Consider the following 21,353-nt stretch of genomic DNA (forward strand, 5'->3'; position numbering starts at 1 on the left):
CACCTGGCTAACAATCACACCACCAGAGCTCATCTGCTCTAGAGCAGACTCCTGGTGTCCACACTGCCTAGTAGTACTTGGACCCTGAGGTCCTGTGGGGCATAAAAATAGGGTTTCCCTCACAGTCAGCCTAAAATTGCTATTTTGTGTTTGTTTTTTAATTCAAATATTATGAACACTGTGCTGCAGCTCAGTAGAGTGGTGATCTTACAGCATGAAATAGAGGATGTGTGTTGTGTGTCCTTCAACTGGCAGAAGAAGGTGCAGCTGTGGAAGAAGAAACAACAGTGGCTGCTTGTGTTGAAGAGCAGTGTAAAGAGTAGGGAGCCAGACCCAGGGTCATAATTCATGCTGGGCAGAAGGAACTTTATGCAGACTATTAAGTATGTGAAAAATACAGCTGGCTCAGGAGATCTGAGGCATGTGTTGGGAGTCTTTGGAGAGTACTCAGGGAATGCATTGCATAAAGTGCCTGTTCCTTTGTTTTTCCTTAACCACCTGCTTTGTGCTACTGTCAGTGGACACTATAGTGGACTAGAATGACTTTTGGTGTGTTCCAATAGTCTTTATTACATTACTGCCTTCTGGATGATGTTCCTGGAATTAATTATTCTCTTGAGCTGCTCCTGGACTTTGTCTTGATGAGATTTAGTTGGAACTGTTAAAAGTAAAGACAGGGAGGGAGCTGGCAGTTAAGCAGGGTCCAGTGCTTGGGCTCTCTTCCTGTTCCCTTTTTACATCTGAGTATAAATGTACCCTCTAGGAATAGCTACACATATTACAGATTCCTCCAGCGTAAGCTTTGAAGACACTAATCAGTTAAGTACCCTTCTTAAACTAATCACACTGAATAGATTTTTAAATCAATATTTCATAGCCTTGTGAAGATGTGCTTTATTGTCTTCATGGTATTATTTAATTAAGAAGTCTCTTGAAATAGTATTTATTAGTGTAGAGTGCCTGTTTATCCCTTATGAAGAACGTTGAGAACATTAGGCATCCGGAGACAGAATTTTGTCTAAATAATTTTACCAAAAAGAACAGATATTTTATCTCTGAGTTACTCATTTTTAAATTTAATTCTAACCTACATGAAACAGTGGTTAAAGAAAACTGGAAAAATAAAATTTATTTTCAAAAATAGATAGTATTGTACTTCTGAGGGAATTGTTTAATAGTCATTCAAATATGGCTATGGCTGGAACTCTTTTAGTTTATTTCAGTGTATTTTGGAGTGGTTCAATCAAGTTTAGAGATTAAATATTTTTATGTGGGGTTTTTTACCTTATATCTACTTTTAAGGTAACTCCTTTAATAGTTTGTTTTGAATACAGCTAGACATACTACTTGTATCTAGCCTGTGTTCATGCTTTCTCCATGCTACCTATAAAATGCTAATCTTTTTTTAGTAAATATATTGTAGATATCACATAATGTCCATTCCAGTAATTTTCCTGCTTGTGACTTCTGTCAGGAAAAAAATTACTATTCTCACAAATTTAAGAGTTCTCTCTTGTTTTGTACTTTTTCCCATCTTGCTTCACATCTCTGTCCTCACAGACAGTATGTCTGTTTCTGTGCTATCAACACTCTTGATAACATGTTGTCTGTAAGATTTTTTCCTTTAAATGCCAAAAACACCTCAGTGCAGACCAAAATTTATAACATATGCATCACTATAATACAGGTTGAGTAAGAGAGAAAGTGAAATTATCTTTTTATTGAGATTTTTAAGGCAAGTCGGGTTCAAAATTACATCTTTGTCATTAGTTTCATGTAGTTAAAAAAACTAGACTAGCTTTAGGCTTGTAAGTGATTCTTCAGATTTGATGTAGAAGCAGCAAAGCCAGCTGAGATCAGGTGGGGCTTTTTAGTCTAGCTGCATGTGTGTCAGACCATCTGTGCAAGCATAGTACCTGTTTACTGACTTTTACATTGTTTCACAGTAGGCCTTTTTATGTAGTTTATTTGTATTTTCACCACAATGTGTATCTAATCTAAATCAGATAAGGATAACAGTTTTGTTAGGAGATTCACTGGAATACACTCTACTTCTTTTTCTGCAATAAGACTTTCATTTTATCAGCTCTTAAAGTAGCTCACCATTGAATTAGACTATTACTCTATTATTTTCTCAATCACTAGAGAAAATGTACTTCAAAGTAAGCTGGGAACACATAAGCGAAGTTTGTTTTGAGGTCTTGCTAATGTTTTTATGCCTTCATGTGTTCACTTTGAAAAGGAAGGACACTGTGTTATTAGTATATTATTGCATTTAGAGCTTTAGTGTTTTAGAATACTGAGTTAATACGAAAAAGCAAAACATTTTGGTTAGCAAAACATTGTAATTATATCATACAAAGGAGTCTTTCAATTATGAACATGTTAACCTTGTTCAGATGTTTTGTTACTGACAGACTCATGGGCAAGTTAAGTTGTTTGCTTGTAACAGCTTGCAATTTCCCATTGTGCATATGTCCAAGAAACTGTCATAGCCGTGTTTAGTAAGAATTTTGGTTTTTAGATATTAATTATTGTGTCTAGTTAGTTTACATACTGTCTGTTTTAAACAGTGATTTTAGTGAAGAAGTCCTGTATCATACCTCAGGCACTGCCCCAACCACACCAGCAAGTCCTTTGCTGATTAATGCTGGAGTTACTTGGTTATCCCTTCAGTGGACAAAACCCTCAGGAACACCATCAGATGAAGGAATCTCATATATATTAGAGATGGAGGATGAGAACTCAGTAAGTTTAGAATACTTATTCTCAGTATGTTTGATACATTATTGTTTTAAGTGTAGCAATGATTATTTTTGCTAGAATATTCTACAAGGAACTGTCTTTTCTGAAAATAAGCTAATGACTTGTCACTGCTGTGACCAGTCCACCTAGATTTCTTCTTTTAATTGTGTTTAGTGTTGTTAAGCCCCATTCCTGCAAAGACTTTTAAATGGCTTATAACTTTGTGAACTTCTGTGTGAAAGCTAAGCTTTATAAGAGCTGGATCAAAGCAATTGCATCATGAAGTGTGGTCCCTCTAGATGTTCAGATTTCAGACTAACATTTGTTTTAAAATCAGTACTGCTCTATCATTGAAAGTGTTAGGTAAAATTTCCAGTGACACTGTATATGTCTTTCTTACTGTTCTTCTCTCCTGATTGGAAAACGGTTAATGAATTCACACCTCTTCATAAAAAATTTTTGTGTTTACACAATGAAGGTGCACTTATTACTTTGTCAGAGAAGCATAACAATTACAGTTTGAAATAGTAATTTATTTGTATGAAATATGTTAGATCCTCTGGTCTGCAAAGATAATGTTTCAAATAATCCTATTTAATTCTGCAGGGATATGGTTTCAAGCCAAAATATGATGGTGACGATCTTACCTACACGGTGAAGAATTTGAGGCGTAGTACAAAATATAAATTTAGGGTAAGATTTTTTTTATATGTTTGGGTACCAGACTAGCTTGAGATTGACTCAGAAGTGGGGAGAGCCTTTTTTTAAGGAAGACTGAATTTGATGCCAGTTTCTTAAAATTTCAATTTCTTAAAACTGTTGGCTGAATACCTGCGTTATTGTTTCTGCAGAAGGATTAAGAACCTCTGCAAGCGCGTAACATAGCTGCAAATATCTTGAAATTCCAAGTCATAAGTACGTGTTCTTAACAGCTGGGGTTTTTTATTTGGCTGGTTTGTTTCATATACGTGGGTGATATTACTTAGTGTAGCTATGGGTTCTTTGATAGTAAACACAATAAAGGTGTTGGGGTAAAGGAGCAGCCTTGATAAAAAAAAAATTGTTAGTAAGTCATCCATATTACTATGGTGCTGAGCTCATTCTAATATGTCTTGAGGGCTGAACTTTTAGTTCAGGAAGAACTCTGCCCTACCTATGAGCTTTTGGGTGTGGTTAAAAGCTAAACAGAAGCATACTGGCCATGGGAAGGTGATCAAATAGCCATCAAGGTCTACAAGAACTTTGCCAGGACAGGCAGAGTTAAAGTCAGGAAGGCTAGGATCAGCTAGAACTGAAATTGGCCAAAGATAACAAGAATGACATAAAAGGCCTCTTCAGATATGTGAGAAGTAGAAGCACAGGGAAGACATACAGAGGCCATTCTTAAACAGGGCAAAGAAGCAAGTTACTAAATAATGCCAATAAAGCAGAGGTTCTAAACACCTTCTTTGCCTCTGCCTTTACCAGCATAACTGGACCCCAGATTACAGGATAAGGTAGCTGTGACAAGGCTGGGGTTTGGTCTCTTAGAAGGGCTCAGTTCACTTCTGGATGTTGAGAGGAGTGGCTGACATTGCTGCAGGACCCCTATCTATAGCATTTGAAAAGTGATGCAGGTCAGGGGATATCCCTGATGTCTGGAAGAAGTGAATGTAATACCCCCCATCTACAAGAAGGACCCAGGGAACTATGGGCCTATTAATCTTACTTCAGTTCCTGGAAAAGAAATGGAAAGTCTTCCTAGGAAATGTGACATGCCACACAAAGCAGGCAATTGGGAAAAGCCTACACCAAAAGTAAATTATGCCTGACTAGCCTGATCATGTCCTACACCAAGGTAACTCTTCCAGTTGGCCCAAGGAGATCAGTGGATGTTCTTTACCTGAACTTCAGCAAGCATTCAACAGTTTCTCACAGCCTTCTCCCTGGCCAAACTGGCAAGGCACGAACTGGATAGGTAGTATGCTAACAGGCCCCACTCAGAGGGTGGTGATCAATGGTTTCTAATCAGGCTGGCAGCCTGTCTGAATTAGGAACTCCTGAGGATAGGAGGTCCCATGATGTTCATTTGCACAACTGATCTTGACAATGGGATTAAAAGCACGCTCACCAAGTTTTCTGGTCACACTGCACTGAGTGGCCAGATGAACACATCAGAAGGCAAAATGATCTTACAGAAACACCTGGACAGGCTAGAAGAGTGAGGTAGCAAAAACAGTATGAAGTTTAAGAGAGACAAGTGCAGAGTTCTGCACCTGTCTGGAATAACCAAGGAGCCCACTATAGGCTAGGAGCAGCATTGCTGAAAGGGACCTTCAGGCAAACTGGATCCTGGGCTGATTCTGCAGTGGCATCGCTAGCAGAGATAAAGAGATCTTCCCTGTATTCAGCTTGTGCCAGGTTACACCTGGAGAACTGTGTCCAGTTCTGATCCACACAATTCACAAAAGACAGGCAGACTGGGAGATGGTCCAAAGGAGGGTAACAAAAATTATTAAAGGGCTGGAAAACCTGCCCTGTAATGAAAGTTTAAAGGAATTACATATTTTCTCCTTGGAGAAGGCTCAGAGGGACAATCATCACAGTTCGCCAGTACTTAAAGCCTGACTACAGAGAGGAGGGAGGTTCTCCCTTCACAAGGAGCCATCTAGAGATGACAAGGGGCAAGAGTTGCAAGTTGCACTGGATGGGGTTTCATCTTGGTGTAGGAAAGAAATATTCCACAGTGAGATCAAGTAATCACTGGAACAACCTCCCTAGAAATGTGGTGGGGTCCCCATCACTGGATGATTTCAAGATATGACTGGAAAGGGTGTTAGATAATCTCGTCTAGGCTCACTTTTCCCTGAAGGGTTGGACCAGATGATCTTTCAGGTCCCTTCCAACCTGGGCTTTTCTATGTTTTAAGTCACTCCTGAATAGTTGCTCAGGTTTTGGAATAAAGCTAAAGATATGTCCCACAGTATGGATCACAGTATCATTTAGGTTGGAAAAGACCTATAAGATCAAGTCCAACTGTTAACCCAGCACTGAACCATGTCCCTAAGCAACCCATCTGCGCATCTTTGAAATACCTCCAGGCATGGTGACTCAACCACTTCCCCGGGCAACTTTGCCAATGCTTGACTGCTCTTTCTGTGAAGGATTTTTTCCTAATATTCAATTTAAACTTCCCCTGGTGCAACTTGAGGCACAGTCAGAAGTGACCTCATCTGTCTGCAAGTGAAAAATGTTGATAGCTGTTGTCACGCATACACCTAAAATACTATTTCTCAAGGAACAATTGGGAACTGTTGAAGAACAGCTTCTCTTTGCAATATGAAAGGTAATAGTTCAAGGGTTGGTTGATTTGTTTTGAGTTAACACTAAAGCATGTAAGTACTTCTTTTTGGATGTTATTTTGCACTTCTGAATATGATTTTGTTGGGGTTTTTGCATAACTTAGTATTTAAATAATTTAAAATATACAGTATGTTTCTAGCACTATTATGGCTACACATGAACTGAAGAATAGCTAATTGCCTTGAAACTAGCTTCTGCAAGACTTGATCATAGTCTTCCTTTGAAAGTAATATTACAGATTAATCATCGTCATTAACTAGTAAGTGTATAGTTACTTAAACATCCTAAGTTTCTCATTAAAATAAAAAACCCCAATGTTTATACCCTGTTTTTATTAGCAAAACAATAAACAGAAGTCTCTGTTTGCTCATTCATGGGGCGTAAAGGAGAAACAAATGTTATGTTAATCAGGTCTTTAATTTTTATTATACAGGGGAAAGACTTAATTAGTAGTAATATTCCTTAAGGCTTTTGAAAGAAGCTTTATAACCATTCGAAACCTTATTATAATACGTAAATGCTAACTGCCTGTTTAACTTCATTTGTAAGGGCACAAAGACAACCAGATGATTACTAATCTTGTAAACTGGATCGGGAGACTTAATGTCTGAGAGACATGTTAGCTTGCATTTCCTCTTCTCAGTCTGTACTAACTGCTGTCATTTCGATTCTGCTCATTTTTAAAATAGATCTAAAAGCCAAAAAAAACCTCTTTCTTTTTTCTTTTTTTTTTTTTTTAAGCTAGGTAGTTTAGCGTTTTGCTAAACTAAACTAAAAAGTGAAATGTCAAGATTAGCAGGAATTTTTTTTCCTAGACTCGCAGAAAAGTCTAGCTTGGAAGGGCTTTTTAGTGACCATCTGGGTCAAATTTGTGTAGAAAGCAGGGCCTTAGCTTAGGCAACTCAACCCTGTCCCAGCCCTGTTGAGCTGAGATTTCAGTATTTCCAACAAGGCCGAGTCAACCACTTCTTTGGGAAGTTTGTTCTAATGGTAATTAATATCTTTTCTTATATCCAGCTAGAATTCCCCTAACACACTGGCTCTTGTCCTGTCATCATAGATCCTTTGGAAGGCATTGTCTTCATCTCTTCTGCAGCTCTCTCTTAGGTATTGGAAGGCTGTGATTAGATCCTTCCCAATGAAACAACTTCTTACTCAGGCAGAATAAAACAAAACTTTTTTTCCTGTGTCAGGTTCTTTAATCCTCTGATCATTGTGCTGGCCCACTTCTGAACTCTTTCCAGTCTCCCAGTGTCCCTTGAACTGGAAGGACCAAAACTGGATACAGTATTCCAAGCATAGTTTTAAAAGTGCTGAGTAAAGTGATGTAATTAAATCCTTTGTTCTGCTGGGTAAATTCTTGCTGATGCAGCCCATGAACCAGTTTGGTTTTGCTTCTGCCAAGATGCTTTGCTGATTCATTTGGCTTCCTCCTACTAGAATCCCAATGTCTTCTCAGCAGAGCTGAAAAAAGAAAAGCTGGCTAGAGTTAGACCCCAGACTGCACTGGTGCTGGGATTATTCCATCCGAGGTGCAAGACTGTATCTTTGTCCAAAGCTCATACAGTTCTTGTTCGTGCAATATTTCAGCCTATCAAAGTCTGTATGGTGGCTCTTCCCTCCAGCATATGTCTATCTTCTCCTAGTTTGGTGCTGTATGCAAATCTGGGAGCATCACTCACTCCTGTCATCCAGATCACTTCTAAAGATATTCAGTAGAATCTGACATTGGATTGGCTGCTGAGGAGATCCATTCATGAGCAGCTGCTAATTTGCCTTCGAACCATTAGCCAACATCCTTTGAGCCTGGCGTTTTGTCAGGTTTTCTTGTGGTCCATCTGTTCTGTCCCTATCTTAACCAGCTTGTGTAAATAGGTGTTGTGGAGGTCAAACTAAAATTAGGGTAGATGATGTCCACAGCTCTCCCCCATTTGTTGAGCAGGTTGTTTCATCATGAAAGGCACTCAGGTTGGTTAAACACTATTTACCCTTGACCTTCACGTGACTTTCATGACAACTTTTGCCATAATTATTCTTGGGATTGAAGAGTTGATATCCCCTTTGCTGTTTTTAATACAACTTTCCCATATAAATGCTTTTTTTGTCTCTGAATGTATTTCTGTAAAAGAGGGTACTATGCTATGATGAGAGGGATTTTTTTAAGGAATTGGTTTTTTCTGGCAATTTGCATGCATTTCTATTTTCAGTATAGTGATTGTCTTAACTATGGGACTAACGAAAATGTAAAATTAATGGGTATAATAATTTTAGTTCTTGTGGTAATTTATTATGTATTTATCCATCTAAATATACACATAAATTAATTTGTCCTTACCATAAAGTGAATAACATACTACTATCCAATGCATTGATAGTATTTTATATATATTTGCAGGTCATTGCCTATAACTCAGAAGGGAAAAGCAGTCCAAGTGAGACAGTGGAATACATTACTTGTCCAGACAAACCTGGAGTACCTTCAAAACCTACAGTGAAAGGAAAAATTCATGCACAGAGTTTTAAAATAATCTGGGGTAAGAATGTTGTCCAGCTCTATTTAGAGTATGTCTTCTGTATTTTATATGTGTGTATATATATATATATATATATATATATACACACACACACACATATATATATGATATTTTTTATACAGAAGGTCGGGTTTTACTTCATTAACACTTCAGTCAACTGAGCCATTATGATCTATTTTTGTGGAAAAATACCGATTCAAAGTACTTAGTGTGCCAGTGTAACTAATTATGTGGGAAGAATAATATGCTAATTGTCATAGGGACTGTTATTGCTACATAGGGACTGTTAGGGACTACAACACTTTAAAAAGTGTGGTTAATTGATGTACTAAGAAGTTCAGTTTCTCTGGGACAAAACGTAGGTGCCATGACATTCTGGGTTCTTATCGAAAGAAAAGATTGAAGTTCAACCTGTATCTTCAAAGTATTTGATTTTGGTAGATAAATTTTTATTCGCTAAGGATCTTGAGAAACTCTTCCTTAAGCTCAGGAATTTTTAGCCTTATGCTGTAAAATAGGAGAAGGTTAAACAGTACTGTGCGATGCAGTTTTTTAGCAGAAAATCAAACAGTTAAAAATTACACTTATTGTCACTCCTTACCTATTTCCATTTAATAGTGTGTTTAATTCTTTAGCATCAATAATAAGAAATTTACTTGTAGAGTATAAAGAGTACTCAGCAGGTCCAGTCTTGCATCTTCCCAGAGTGCTTTGCTACATCAGGACCTGATACTTGATCTTTTATGTGTGACGCATAATATATGAAGTTATTAAAAATGCCTGATTTGTATATCAAAAGCTACCTAAAATACCTACTTATATATAAAACTTTTAATGGTCTTTATTTGGAACAGGGATACTCTTTCTATGTGATAATTAATGTGACAATTTTATTTTTCATTTGGAGTAATTTCCTTCCAACCAAAGAAGTGCTATCTGCCATATAAGTCTCATTTTACTTAGCTTGAGTTTTATGATACGTAACCCTTGCCTAAGAGCCAACATCATTTCATCCAGCACATCCATAATGTGATGTTCAGGCAGGAGTACCCTTCTGTGCTGAAGTATGATGCTGTCTTTATATTTGTTCAAAATGTTGTTTCACATTATTTTCATTTTGATATTTTCTAAATCATCTTTGAGAAGCAGGATTATATGTCAAAGAAAGGTCTGTAGATTTGTATCTTGTACATGAATACTGTACCGGGGAGGATAGTGCACTCAATTTCTAGTGATATGTTAGAAGTTAAGAGAGAATTTTTCAGTGTAGAGCTCCTGACTTCTATTCTGTCCCAAAATATTTAGGTTTTTGAAATTCTTTCCTGAAATAATTTTGAAACATCCTTATATACAAATCCGTATGATACTTTTTCCTCTCTGCTGTCCAAATTACAGGACCATTAGAGTCTGTGTCCCTGAATCCATAATCAAGCAGCCTTCCACAGCACTTGAGACTGAAATGTTTGCTCTGGCATCTCCCAGGGGCGATTCCCTTGTCCATTTTCCTATGTAAAGTGTACAGAAGAGTTGAGAGCTGGCTTTCACATAGCAGGACTTGGAGTGATTTGCTGCTGCCCTGGACTAGGATGCTCTTTGTCTAAATAAGCACCCATCTCCAGCTTTCTGTTGATTTTGCCTTTGGGAAATCCTCCCCAAAAGCTATAAAGCCATTTAACTTCCCTTGCTTAGTTGGAATATTGCTGTTTTTTTATAGATCCACCAAAAGACAATGGGGGAGCAGCAATAAATACATATGTTGTGGAAATGTCTGAAGGCTTAAGTGGTAAGTATTAGAATTGTACATTGGCATTTAGTTGTGTGGGGTTTTTTTCCTGCCTCTGTGTGCATGTGGGAAGAATAAAATGTGTATTATGACAGGGAAAGTTAGCCAGAGACTGACATCAAAAAGAAAATAGAGGCACATTTATGCTTGTATACAAGAAGTTCTTTTTCTCTGATTTAGAAAAGAAAGATGGCACAAAATTCTGTGACACAAGAGATGCTTTTTGTTTAACTTACTAATTAGGTGTATTCAGGTTTGGAAATGAAATGACACATTTCAGACATTTTAGGGCAAGAAGACAGGGACATGTAGCTTTGGTGTTTGCATGGCAGATGAAAGAAAAACTCCATTTATCACTATTAAAAGAGAACAATGATGCAGCTGGGATAACTTTCTGTTATTTCCTTTTCTGTTCTTTCATACAGAAAGGAAACTGACAGTATTTCTAAATTGGACATAAACCTATCTTGCTAAATTATTTAAAAATCTAGACCTCTTAAGTAGCCTTATTGAGTTCAGAAACACAGTCACATTCAGAATGAAAGTTTAAACTTCTCCAGTGCTGTGTCAGATTAGGACAGAGCACTGTCCCCAGATATGATGGGAGCCCCCTCAGGGCTCTCAGCTGTGGTTCTTTAGATACGTAGCTTGTCGCTTTCCTCTCTCTGTCACGTGTCCACATTAAGTCACTTTTGGAATGGGGCACCCAAGCCTTTCTTGCAAATTAAGTGAGCTGTGCATTACATTTCATACCCATCCCTCTAAACTCTGTAGTGTATTGAGTTGTTGGAGATTTAATTAAAATTCCCCAGGTTCCCTGCTTAATCTCTTAAAAAGAGAGAGAGAATGCTAAAGAGTTTCTGATTTAAGAGTAGCAAATAACGGAATCAGTATTTCAGATGCTGCTGGGCTATTCAGGAATGCAGGAACAAACTTCATCAATTGTAAAGTGTAGTTACAGCCTGAAAAATGATAGTGTAATTTGAAGTTTCTGTGAAAAATTTTACTTTTGTATCTTTCCTGTTTATTTGCTTATGAGTTGAATGTGCTTGCTGACCCAGTAAGTTCTCTTCTAGTTAAGGTAAATACCAAATAAAGAAGCTATTTCACTTCAGCAGATCTACACCTAGGAAACTGCCTTTATGAAATTATAGGATCTTCCAGGAAATTCAAAACAGTCTCAATTTCTGTTTTTTTTAATAAACATCAGGCACACTTACTTAGTGAAGTTAGGATACCTGCTGTGGCTGGTACTGAAGTGTGGAAATTTGCACTTTGGTTCAGTGCACACTTATTCCTTACCTTTCAGGAAACAAGTGGGATACAATATACAGCGGAGCCGCTAGGGAACATGTGTGTGACCGACTAAATCCGGGCTCTTCCTATCGGTTACGTGTATATTGCGTTGGGGAAGGAGGACAAAGCACGGTAATATCAGCTAATATTTTCATTAAATACAATGTCAGAAAATCTGGTCTCGTAGCTATTTAAGCAAATATTATGCAGAAGTGCCTAACAAAATAGCCATAAATAGAACCTCAGGGAAGTTCCAGTATTGATGCACAGTGGATCAAGTTTCCATTCATTTGTTAAAGAAATATATCTGAATATTATTTTCTGATATTATATTTTTTTTAACATGATTGTCTTGTTTACAGAAACATACTTTTCCTATGTGATACATTGATACAATGTCATTTATTGAGGCCTAACCCAATGCAGCAGTTTAAGCAGGGTACTTGAACAGGCTCCCCATGGAAGTGGTCACAGCACCAAGCACAACAGAGTTCAGGACGCATTTGGACAACAGTCTCTCACACAGTGTGATTCTTGGGGCTGTCTTGAAGTGAGGAGTTGGACTTTGACGATCCTTGTGGATCCTTTCCAACTCAGAAGATTCTGTGATTCTATGAATTTATTGTATTTCCTGTAGTCAATGGAGTACCTTGTCTGAGTAGCCAAGTCAACTCAGCAAGCAGGGGAGGAAGAGTCTTCACTCCGGCTTTACAGGGTTATGTTATGCTCTGTAGTGTCTTCCCATGTTGTCTCAAGCACAATTAAAATGTTTACGTTGCCCTACTTTCCAGTATTCCCAAACAATTTGCTGTGCCATACTAAGCTCCTTTATACATGCACATTACATACACACACGTTCGCTGTCAATTCTGTGGTGTAGTTCAGCTGCCAGTGCCAAAATGTCATGCTGTATTTCCTCACGCTTCTCAGCAACGACTGTAACAAAGCCAGCCCTGGCTCTCTGCAGACTTCCAGCAAGGCGTCACTGTCAAGCTGCTCTCACAAAAATCTTAAAGCCTTGCATTCTTGGTGTTTGCCATTTCTACCCCGTCCCACCTTACAACATGAAGTGTTTGTGCTCTTCCTGCACATAGAAGTCTCCTCCAAAGATAACCTTGACTACAGCCACCTTGTTTTAAGAATAAATCTGGACTCCGTCAATGCTGGCTCAGCTGCACTGCTTTCCCAGTCACCAAACCACAAGTCTTTGGAGACTTTTACTCTCCAACCTACTTCCCCACAGCCCCATGATTTTAGAATAAACATTGAGTACCAAAGAGAAAATAACTTCTAGAAAGTCCTGATACTTTCTGAAGGTGTCAGAAATCAACAGAAGAACTGTAAAGAAAGATGCAATTAACTCTACTGCAGCTTCTCATGAACATCTGCGTCCTGAGAAACTTTCTGCTTTTTAAGTAGCAGCATTTGATCAGTGCAACAATATACTCAAAGGAAAACTGAAGAGCAGCAGATTGTCCAGTCCACTCTTTCTTGAACATACTTAGAAACCTGTTGTGAAATGAGACTCTGAGATTCATTTCTTCCGTAAACCTAAAGGCTTTCCAACTTCCTATTTTTTCTGTATCACACTGAAGCTAATAACCCCTCATTGTCTCTGTTCACTTCTGTCTGAACAGTCAATGCCGTCTGCTGCTTGTTGTTAGGTTCTTAGGCTATTTTTGCCCCAACTTCAAATCTGAGGTGGAAACTTGTTGCACATTAAGTATTGCTAAGCAATGAAAAAGTTGAAATCTCTTTTTTTTTTAATCTCTTCTGATTGACACTTCTGCCCACTTTTGCTTTCTGAAAGGTTCTTCCACAGAAAGTATACAACCCTTAGAGTAAGGGTTCAGAACTCATTAAACTGCAATTTGATGCGAAAGAGAATGAGTTTACGTTGAATAAGTCATATTTCAAGCATCTGTACTAGGTTTGTACTGATAATTAACCACTGTTTTTAATTCTACTCCTTGCATATATACCAAAATACAAAAGCAAATTTTGCATATTGCATGATTATTTTGGCATGGTTTATATTATGAGAAATACATACCAGATCACTTCAGCATCTTCACATATTTGAAGATGTCATTAAAAAAGGGGAAGGTCTTGTTTCTGGCTCAGGTATTTGCCTTTACTTGTGGCATAACTGATAGTTCTTGTTTTGGCCTGGATAATTTCATTAATCTTTCTTTCTTTTGTAGGTATCTGATTCCCTACTGGTGCAGACACCAGCAGTGGTTCCTGGTCCATGCCAGCCACCAAGGCTACAGGGTAGACCAAGAGCAAGGGAAATTCAGCTGCGTTGGGGTAATTCTATTACAAGTGTTAGAGATTGTAAGGGATCCAAATGTGGTATGTGTTAAATTAAATAAGCTTTTCTTTCTTTCTTATTTTTAGGACCACCTCAGGTAGATGGTGGTTCACCCATTACCTGTTATGGTCTGGAAATGTTTCAGGCAGAAACTGATGAACACAGAGAGGTTTACCAGGGTTCTGATGTTGAGTGCACAGTGGGCAGCCTTCTTCCAGGGAGGATGTACAGCTTCAGACTGAGAGCAGCTAACAAGGCTGGGGTAAGGAGGAAGTCTGAAATGAAATTCATTCCAGAGACTGCAGTCACTATTAAGGATTTTTTATTTCAAAATAAGCATTTAATGGTAATTTTAAAATGAGGGTTTCCTAATGTAGAGTCATTTCACTCACACAGCTTATTGTTGTGTGGGAACAGACTGTTAAACATCAGTTTATAATGAAAGGGATTTTTAGATGAAGAGAAAATAGCTAATTATGTATTTTGTCTGAATAGTAGGATTAGGAAATCATTAGGAAATGCTAAGTACTTTATTAAAGCACTGTTACAACTTCAATATTCTCATGTGAAGTAAGGTAGCAAATTGTTTTCTGTATACAGCTTTGTAATTAATTGACCTTTATTTGTACAGCTGTTGGTGTTCAGAACATAATAATTAATGTTTCCTGACTCTCCATTTTTATATTTAGTTTAACTTCTGAGTACATGTTCTATCAGATACAAGACTATCTTCCCTCTGAGTATTAAATGTGTTTAAATCAATCGTTGCTGTATAACAACCTTTATTTAGTTATGTACCCAAACTCCTGATTTGTTCAATAACGTACATTTCATAAAAAACTGTCAGGATGAGTTGACACTGTTTGTGGAGAGGTCTGCAGCTTAAGGCTTTAAAGCACTATCCTAAATTTTATCTTCTGTCCACCCTGCAAAGAATGGTTCATAGCTCAGCAGTTTATGAATCCTTTGTTTCTTTTAGATAGGTATAAATAGGCAGTACAAATTGGTTTATGTTTCAGTGCAGCCATCGTGTAACTTCAAAATTAGGCTTTGGGTAGTACTTCCCTGGTTTTCCCAAGAGTTTGAACTGTCAAATTTATTCACATTGCATTTGCTGGAGTGAAGAAAAATTCACAGCTCTTCTGGAGAATAGTCAGATACTGGAAATAAATCCTGAATCTACAGTCCACAGAAATTTATTTTATAAAGAAGTAATACAGAGTTTCAGGTTGCTGTTACGTGTCCCTACTATGGTAAACTGTTACTTAAAAAGTAGTAATTTTATTTTTACAATTCAGTTGTATCAACTCCCTTTTTAATAGTTTGGACCTTACTCGGAAAAATGTGAAATCACTACAGCCCCTGGACCCCCAGATCAGTGCAAGCCCCCTCAAGTGGCGTGCAGATCTGCTGCGTGTGCTCAGGTGTCATGGGAGGTAAGAATGCCATGGTAACACCTGTCTTAATAGGATGGTCTTATGCATTTTTGAGCTCAGCTTGAAAAGCCTAATACTGTATTTTAATCACTTTATTTGTAAGCATACTTACCCGATTATCCAATAGGTGAAACCTTAGTTGTTCATCATGCCATTATAAGGCAGCTGTAAGTTGGCAGGCTGCAGGTACTGGATCTTACTGTGTTCTTTTGTTTAAAAGTTTTGACACAGCTGCTGCTCTGCATTTCTGAGTGATGCAGTCTCATCTTAAAATTTTTCTTTAACGTAGTTATAGTTCCTCAGAGACGATGTATCCACATAATACAATAGATTATTGTGTATTTCTTGGTTTTATAATCTGATTTAATTTTATATAATTACATCAGTAATAATGTAGCAAAAGCCTCACAGACTTCCTATAAACCCATAGTATTTAGATACCTGATTAAAAAAATGCAGTAGATAAAAATTAAACTTGTAAAAAGAAAGATTCTCTCTGGGAATACTGTTTAAACACTGCTTTTTAGTGGCTTAGAGATGGGGTGAAGTATCTGAGTTACAGAACTGTACAGAAAAAAAAGTTAAACTGTTTTACCTGGAAAATAGTGTTCATACTTCCTACTGGAGGAATGTCAGAGGAGCACTTCTTAAATATCTATAAGGCAAAGCCTTTTTAAAAAAATCTCTTAAAACGTTCAAGTAGAGTTAATTTGAGTGATGTTAGATGTCTGTTTTACAGAGTCACACAGTAATTAAGGCACAAGTAGACCTCTAGATGTCATTTAGTTCAGCCTTCTATTCAAATAGGTTAGGTTTCTCAGGGCCTTTCCCAGTGAAATTTTATTTATCTCCAAGAATGAACATGTTGCAGCCTAGTAAAACTCTCTGGGTAAACTCTCATTCTGTAGGATTTTTATTGTTTATGTCTAGTCAAAATACCCTTTAATGCAAGTCATGACTCTTGTCTTGGCCTGTGCCATCTTCAAGAAGAATTTTGTCATAATCTTTGTACCCTGCCAGTAAGTAATTTAATTTAAGGCAGCAGTAAGATCTCCCCTTAGCTGTATCACCTTGCTATCAAGTAAGCTATACCTTCTTGTTGTGCGTTGCACTCCTGCCTCATGACCCTTCGCTGGACTTACTCCATTATGTCAATGTCCATCTCCTTTTGGGGATCCCAGGACAGGACATGGTACTGGAGATGCAGCCTCACCAGTGCTGAGTAGAGGGCAATCATTATTCCTTTTACCCTTCTTGCTGCTCGTTTGCTAATACAACCAATATATAGTTCACCTTCATCAGACACATACTCCTGATTCTTATTCAGCTTTTTCACCAGGACACACAGGGGGTTTTTTGGTAAGGTTGCTCCTCAGTCTGTACTTTTTTGTCCCAGTCCAGGACTTTGTGTTTGCCATTGTCTTAATTGAACTTCCTGAAGTTTGTATCAGATTCTGCTTGTTATTTGTATTGTACTAAATTAAAAATCAGCAAAGAAATGGGAGGGTAAGACTCCTCTGGAACAAAAAAAAATATAGATGTGGTGAGTGTGGTTGACTTTTTTTTTTCTTAAGTCAATGAATTTAACTTTTAATTTATGATATCCATTTTAAAGGTACCAGTAAGTAATGGAGCTGATGTCACGGAGTATCGACTGGAGTGGGGCGGTGTGGAAGGATGCATGCAGATCTCCTATTGTGGGCCTGGGCTCAGCTGTGAAGTGAAAGGGCTTTTGCCTGCCACTATATACTATTGCAGGGTTCAGGTAAAGATGTAAAACTATTGTTATTGCAATCTGGAAACAGGAATTGACGCTGCCATAAAAACATGGTCTACTTTGGATTTGCAGGCAGTGAATGTTGCAGGTGCAGGCCCTTTCAGTGAAGTAGTGGCATGTATGACTCCAGCCTCTGTACCTGCAGTTGTGACGTGTCTTCGCGGACTAACCGAAGATGAAGTTGAAAGTCCACACTATTCTCCTTCCACATGCCTTGCTATAAGCTGGGAAGAACCTTGTGACCATGGATCTGAAATCCTTGGCTACAGCATAGACTTTGGAGATAAGCAGCCAATAACTGTTGGGAAGGATCTGACCTATTTTATAGACGGCTTACAGCCAGATACTACCTACAGGTATGTGTTGCACAGCTACTTGACAGCCTACTGTTTCCTCCACAAGAGCAGATGCTTTGTTTCCTTGTATTTTTTAATGTCTACATTATTATTCTCAGAGACACATTAGTGCACAGCCATGGAGTAAAAAGAAGCTTCGTAATGATGATCATCATAAATAGATGAGCCATGCTATTTTTATTTTCTTTCAAGTATAATTTATGTTAGTTTATTGTAGTATTGTTGTATCTGTCTGGTTAATGTGTCAATTTAACTGAATTCACATTACATATTCAGATTCATACTTGGGTTTGGACTGGTTGCTTCACTGTTTGAAAAAGTAAAATCCATTCAAGGAAAAGACTATGTCCAGCAATCTAGTGACAGCTCATTGCAACTTGCAAGGCCTTATCTGCAGAAAAAGTGGAAGTCAGCATAAAGAGTATCAATTTAAAAAATCAGTCAACTATGCATCTCTTTTGAAGAATTTTAGTTGCTGAAATCATCCTTTATGTTTGGTCTAAGTGTTACTGAAAAATACAAACATAAAAATCAGTACTTTTGCATGAAGGCATTCTACGTCCGATATAAAAACATGTCCTCAGTGTTAAAGGAGAATGGCAGTTCCACTGAAGTCAGACTTATAGCCCACTCTGATTTCAGTATGATTAGGATATCATCTAGCTACGCAGTTTTCTGAATCCTTAATTACTGTTTTATGGCTTTATGTCAGAATACAGTGTTTCTGTGTGACTTACAATTATTTAACAATAATGGTGGCAATCTGAAGATCTGTTGCTCTCTGTGTCAATAGACTGAAAAAAAGAGAAGCTTCTATTGCAGAGATAGGTCTATACTTCTACCCACATAAGTTTTTTTATAGAATACACTGTCAACTCCTTGTGCAAATAAAAAATTGCATATATAAACCTTAGTTCTGGGCTGTAATAAATTAGCATAATGTTAAATATTACTGTAGTGAAGGAGAAATATTTATTCTTTAGCCTGCATACACATTTGCATTTCCACATTTTGCAGTTGTGTGGTTGACTGTTTCATAATTTGATTACTGTGATTACTTCTTTCCAGTTACCTAGATACTATTTTGGACAAGCAAATGTTAAGTCTGCAAAATGAAATTAGACACACTTTGCTCCCTGTGGCTACCTGTGAGATATGTAAAGAGCCTCTGTTTTCTGCTTTTTCCTTTTCAGAAATAATTTCTGAGCTAAGTCTTTTAATTCTTACTTACAAATCTGATGCCAGCATTGTCTTCCTTGGCGTATCAAAGAAGAAAAACAAAACCCTACCTTCTCCCTGAGTATCAAGTTCTACAGCTTCCTCAGCTTTTTGTCATTTGGCAGCTTCTGGTTTCCCCCTCTCATTTTGCAGGCAGACCCAAGAGGGCCTGTGTTTGCAGGCACCCAGAGATGTGTTACTGGTGGAAACAGCAAGAGAGGTGGCTGGGCACTATCGCTTTATTTCCACATGAATAGGATCTGTTCAAAAAAGTCTGTAGAAATGTCTGTTAGTCATCCTTGAATTCACCTGATAAAACAGTCTCAGATACGGTTTCCCTTCTTTGGGGTGGGTTTTTTTACCTTCCTCATCACTCAAATGTGGCTATCAAAAATTTCGGTACAAGGCCTGCACAGTCAGAAAGATGGACCACTCTTGAAGTTACTCACAAAGCTTTTGCATCTTTTCACTAATGTGAATTTATTTTGAATATTTTTATTTTTAATCAAGCCAGCTCTTTAAAATGTGGTAAGGAAAGCAACGCATCTGCATATTCTTGACAGTCTATCAAAGCATAATATTGATAAAAGTCTTCATTGTAGATAGTACCATTATTCTCTCTTTAATGAGAATAGTGAATATGACCAGTTATTTTTAGGACCTAATTTCAAATTAATTTATTCTTTCTTTTTCCAAATGCTAGAGTACGAATTCAAGCCCTAAACAGTCTCGGAGCAGGTCCTTTCAGCCACACCATAAAACTGAAAACAAAGCCTCTCCCCCCGGATCCACCTCGCCTGGAATGTGCTGCATACAGTTCTCAGACTCTCAAGCTGAAGTGGGGAGAGGGAACTGCAAAAGCATTGACTGACTCCATCCAGTACCACCTTCAAATGGAGGATAAGAATGGAAGGTTGGTTTTAGCATCACTTTAATCTGCCCAGTGTCGCTGAGCTCTGATGCTTGGGAGATGGCAGCAAAGGGCAAAATTCCATACGCTTTGCTGAATTTACAACAAATGTAGGAGGTTGCCTCATCTGGCAAGGCAAGAAGGGCTCTAGTGTTCTGTGCTGAGAAGTACAAGATTAAAAATTTCATTGCTTTTTACTTACAGTTCAACATGAAGAATTTAATGCAGTGTTTCATACTAGCACACTTTTCTCTCTCACTTTTGATTAAATATTTTCTAAGTAACAAGTCCAGTCAGTGTAGTGAATTTTTATACTTAATATTGGAAGGGATGGATGCTTTACTCACTGTTGCCTTACATGCAATTATTTTAGTGGAAAATAATACAAATTATTATTTTAACGGATCCCTTGTCTCATGTTAAATCAGAATGTCAGCTGAGATGGTACAGCAAGAACCCTTGCCTAAATATTAAAATGAGCCGTACTACTACAGAATGTTCTATGTCTGATGAGTAGCTTTAGCCTGGCAAAAAGATAAGAGATCTATTATGTGAAATTGCTGTGTTGTAAGGAGGAAAATAAATTAGACTCTTTAACTGGAAAGAAATTCATTGCCATTACCAAAAACTAGGTCATGTGCAGGTACCATCTCTCTTAATTTTAAAAGAAAAGAAAAAGCCAAAGTAGATGACAACCCCTGTCAGAAGAGAGAAATTTGTGCTGTGTCCTGAGGCCACCAAAACTGACAATCAAACAAGAGCTGCCATGATCAGTTTGTGCAAGAATTGCAGCATGAAGGAGAGTGGCCAGTATACAAAACTCTCAGAAAGAGATTTGGTGCGCACTACAAGAGTTACTCTGCCCTCCTGCATAAGCTTATTTCTAACAATGGTGTACAAAAGCAATTGGATCCATGACACTTTTTTTAAGTGTAGTAAAGGGAGAGTTGTAAAGGGGCAAAAAGCTAAAATCTAGTTACCTAATTTTGAAAAGCTAAAGATGATGGAGGAGTACATGGCCAAGGAAAAAAAATGCAGCTCACTGAGAGACACAACTGCTGTCCTTTCCCATTGTTTCAAATGCAATATAGTTTCTTAAGATGTTTAGGACCATTTTTGGTAAGAGTTAATCTGTAGTGTTCTTTGTGCAAGAGATTTTTATTTCAAAGACATGAGAAATAAAAATTTGGCATAAAATAGGAATAGAAATAAAAATGAGCTTATTGTTTTATAGTAGCCAGAACACTGTTTAGCTCTGAAATAAGTGTTTCTGGGCTTTTCATTAGATTCTGGGAAATTATGGAACAGATTTCAAGACTGTAGTGTAGCTGCTTCAGAAGTCCTTTTCTGTGTTCAAAATCAACTACTCATTCCATTTTCAGGTTTATATCCTTATACAGAGGACCGTGTCATACCTACAAAGTTCAGAGACTCAGTGAGTCAACATCATACAAATTTTGTATTCAGGCATGTAATGAAGCTGGTGAAGGTCCCCTTTCTCAAGAATACATTTTCACTACTCCCAAATCTGTTCCAGCTGCATTGAAAGGTAAGGGTGCTTCTTTTTTCATTTGGGGGGTCGGAGGGTAGCAGGTTGGGTTTGGTATTATGTTGTATTTGGGATATTGAGAATACTAAGCCC

At 37.8% G+C, this 21,353-nt stretch overlaps 1 protein-coding gene across 9 annotated transcripts in view; it reads left to right on the top strand.

The window, feature by feature from the left end:
- FNDC3A (fibronectin type III domain containing 3A) overlaps positions 1-21,353 on the top strand; it is a 112,525-nt gene that overhangs the window by 85,545 nt on the left and 5,627 nt on the right. For all 9 annotated transcript variants that reach the window (XM_042014070.1, XM_042014069.1, XM_042014071.1 and 6 more), the window contains 12 exons: positions 2,574-2,748; positions 3,352-3,438; positions 8,483-8,621; positions 10,336-10,404; positions 11,714-11,832; positions 13,905-14,010; positions 14,101-14,276; positions 15,337-15,450; positions 17,066-17,215; positions 17,300-17,583; positions 19,505-19,714; positions 21,094-21,260. In XM_042014070.1, the coding sequence (XP_041870004.1) occupies positions 2,574-2,748; positions 3,352-3,438; positions 8,483-8,621; positions 10,336-10,404; positions 11,714-11,832; positions 13,905-14,010; positions 14,101-14,276; positions 15,337-15,450; positions 17,066-17,215; positions 17,300-17,583; positions 19,505-19,714; positions 21,094-21,260 (1,796 nt within the window). The remainder of the gene's footprint in view (positions 1-2,573; positions 2,749-3,351; positions 3,439-8,482; positions 8,622-10,335; positions 10,405-11,713; positions 11,833-13,904; positions 14,011-14,100; positions 14,277-15,336; positions 15,451-17,065; positions 17,216-17,299; positions 17,584-19,504; positions 19,715-21,093; positions 21,261-21,353) is intronic.

Source organism: Corvus kubaryi, unplaced genomic scaffold (genome assembly GCF_017639235.1).
Source record: "Corvus kubaryi isolate FWS band 111438036 unplaced genomic scaffold, C.kubaryi_AGA036_p1.0 split1-65, whole genome shotgun sequence".
NCBI lineage: Eukaryota > Metazoa > Chordata > Aves > Passeriformes > Corvidae > Corvus > Corvus kubaryi.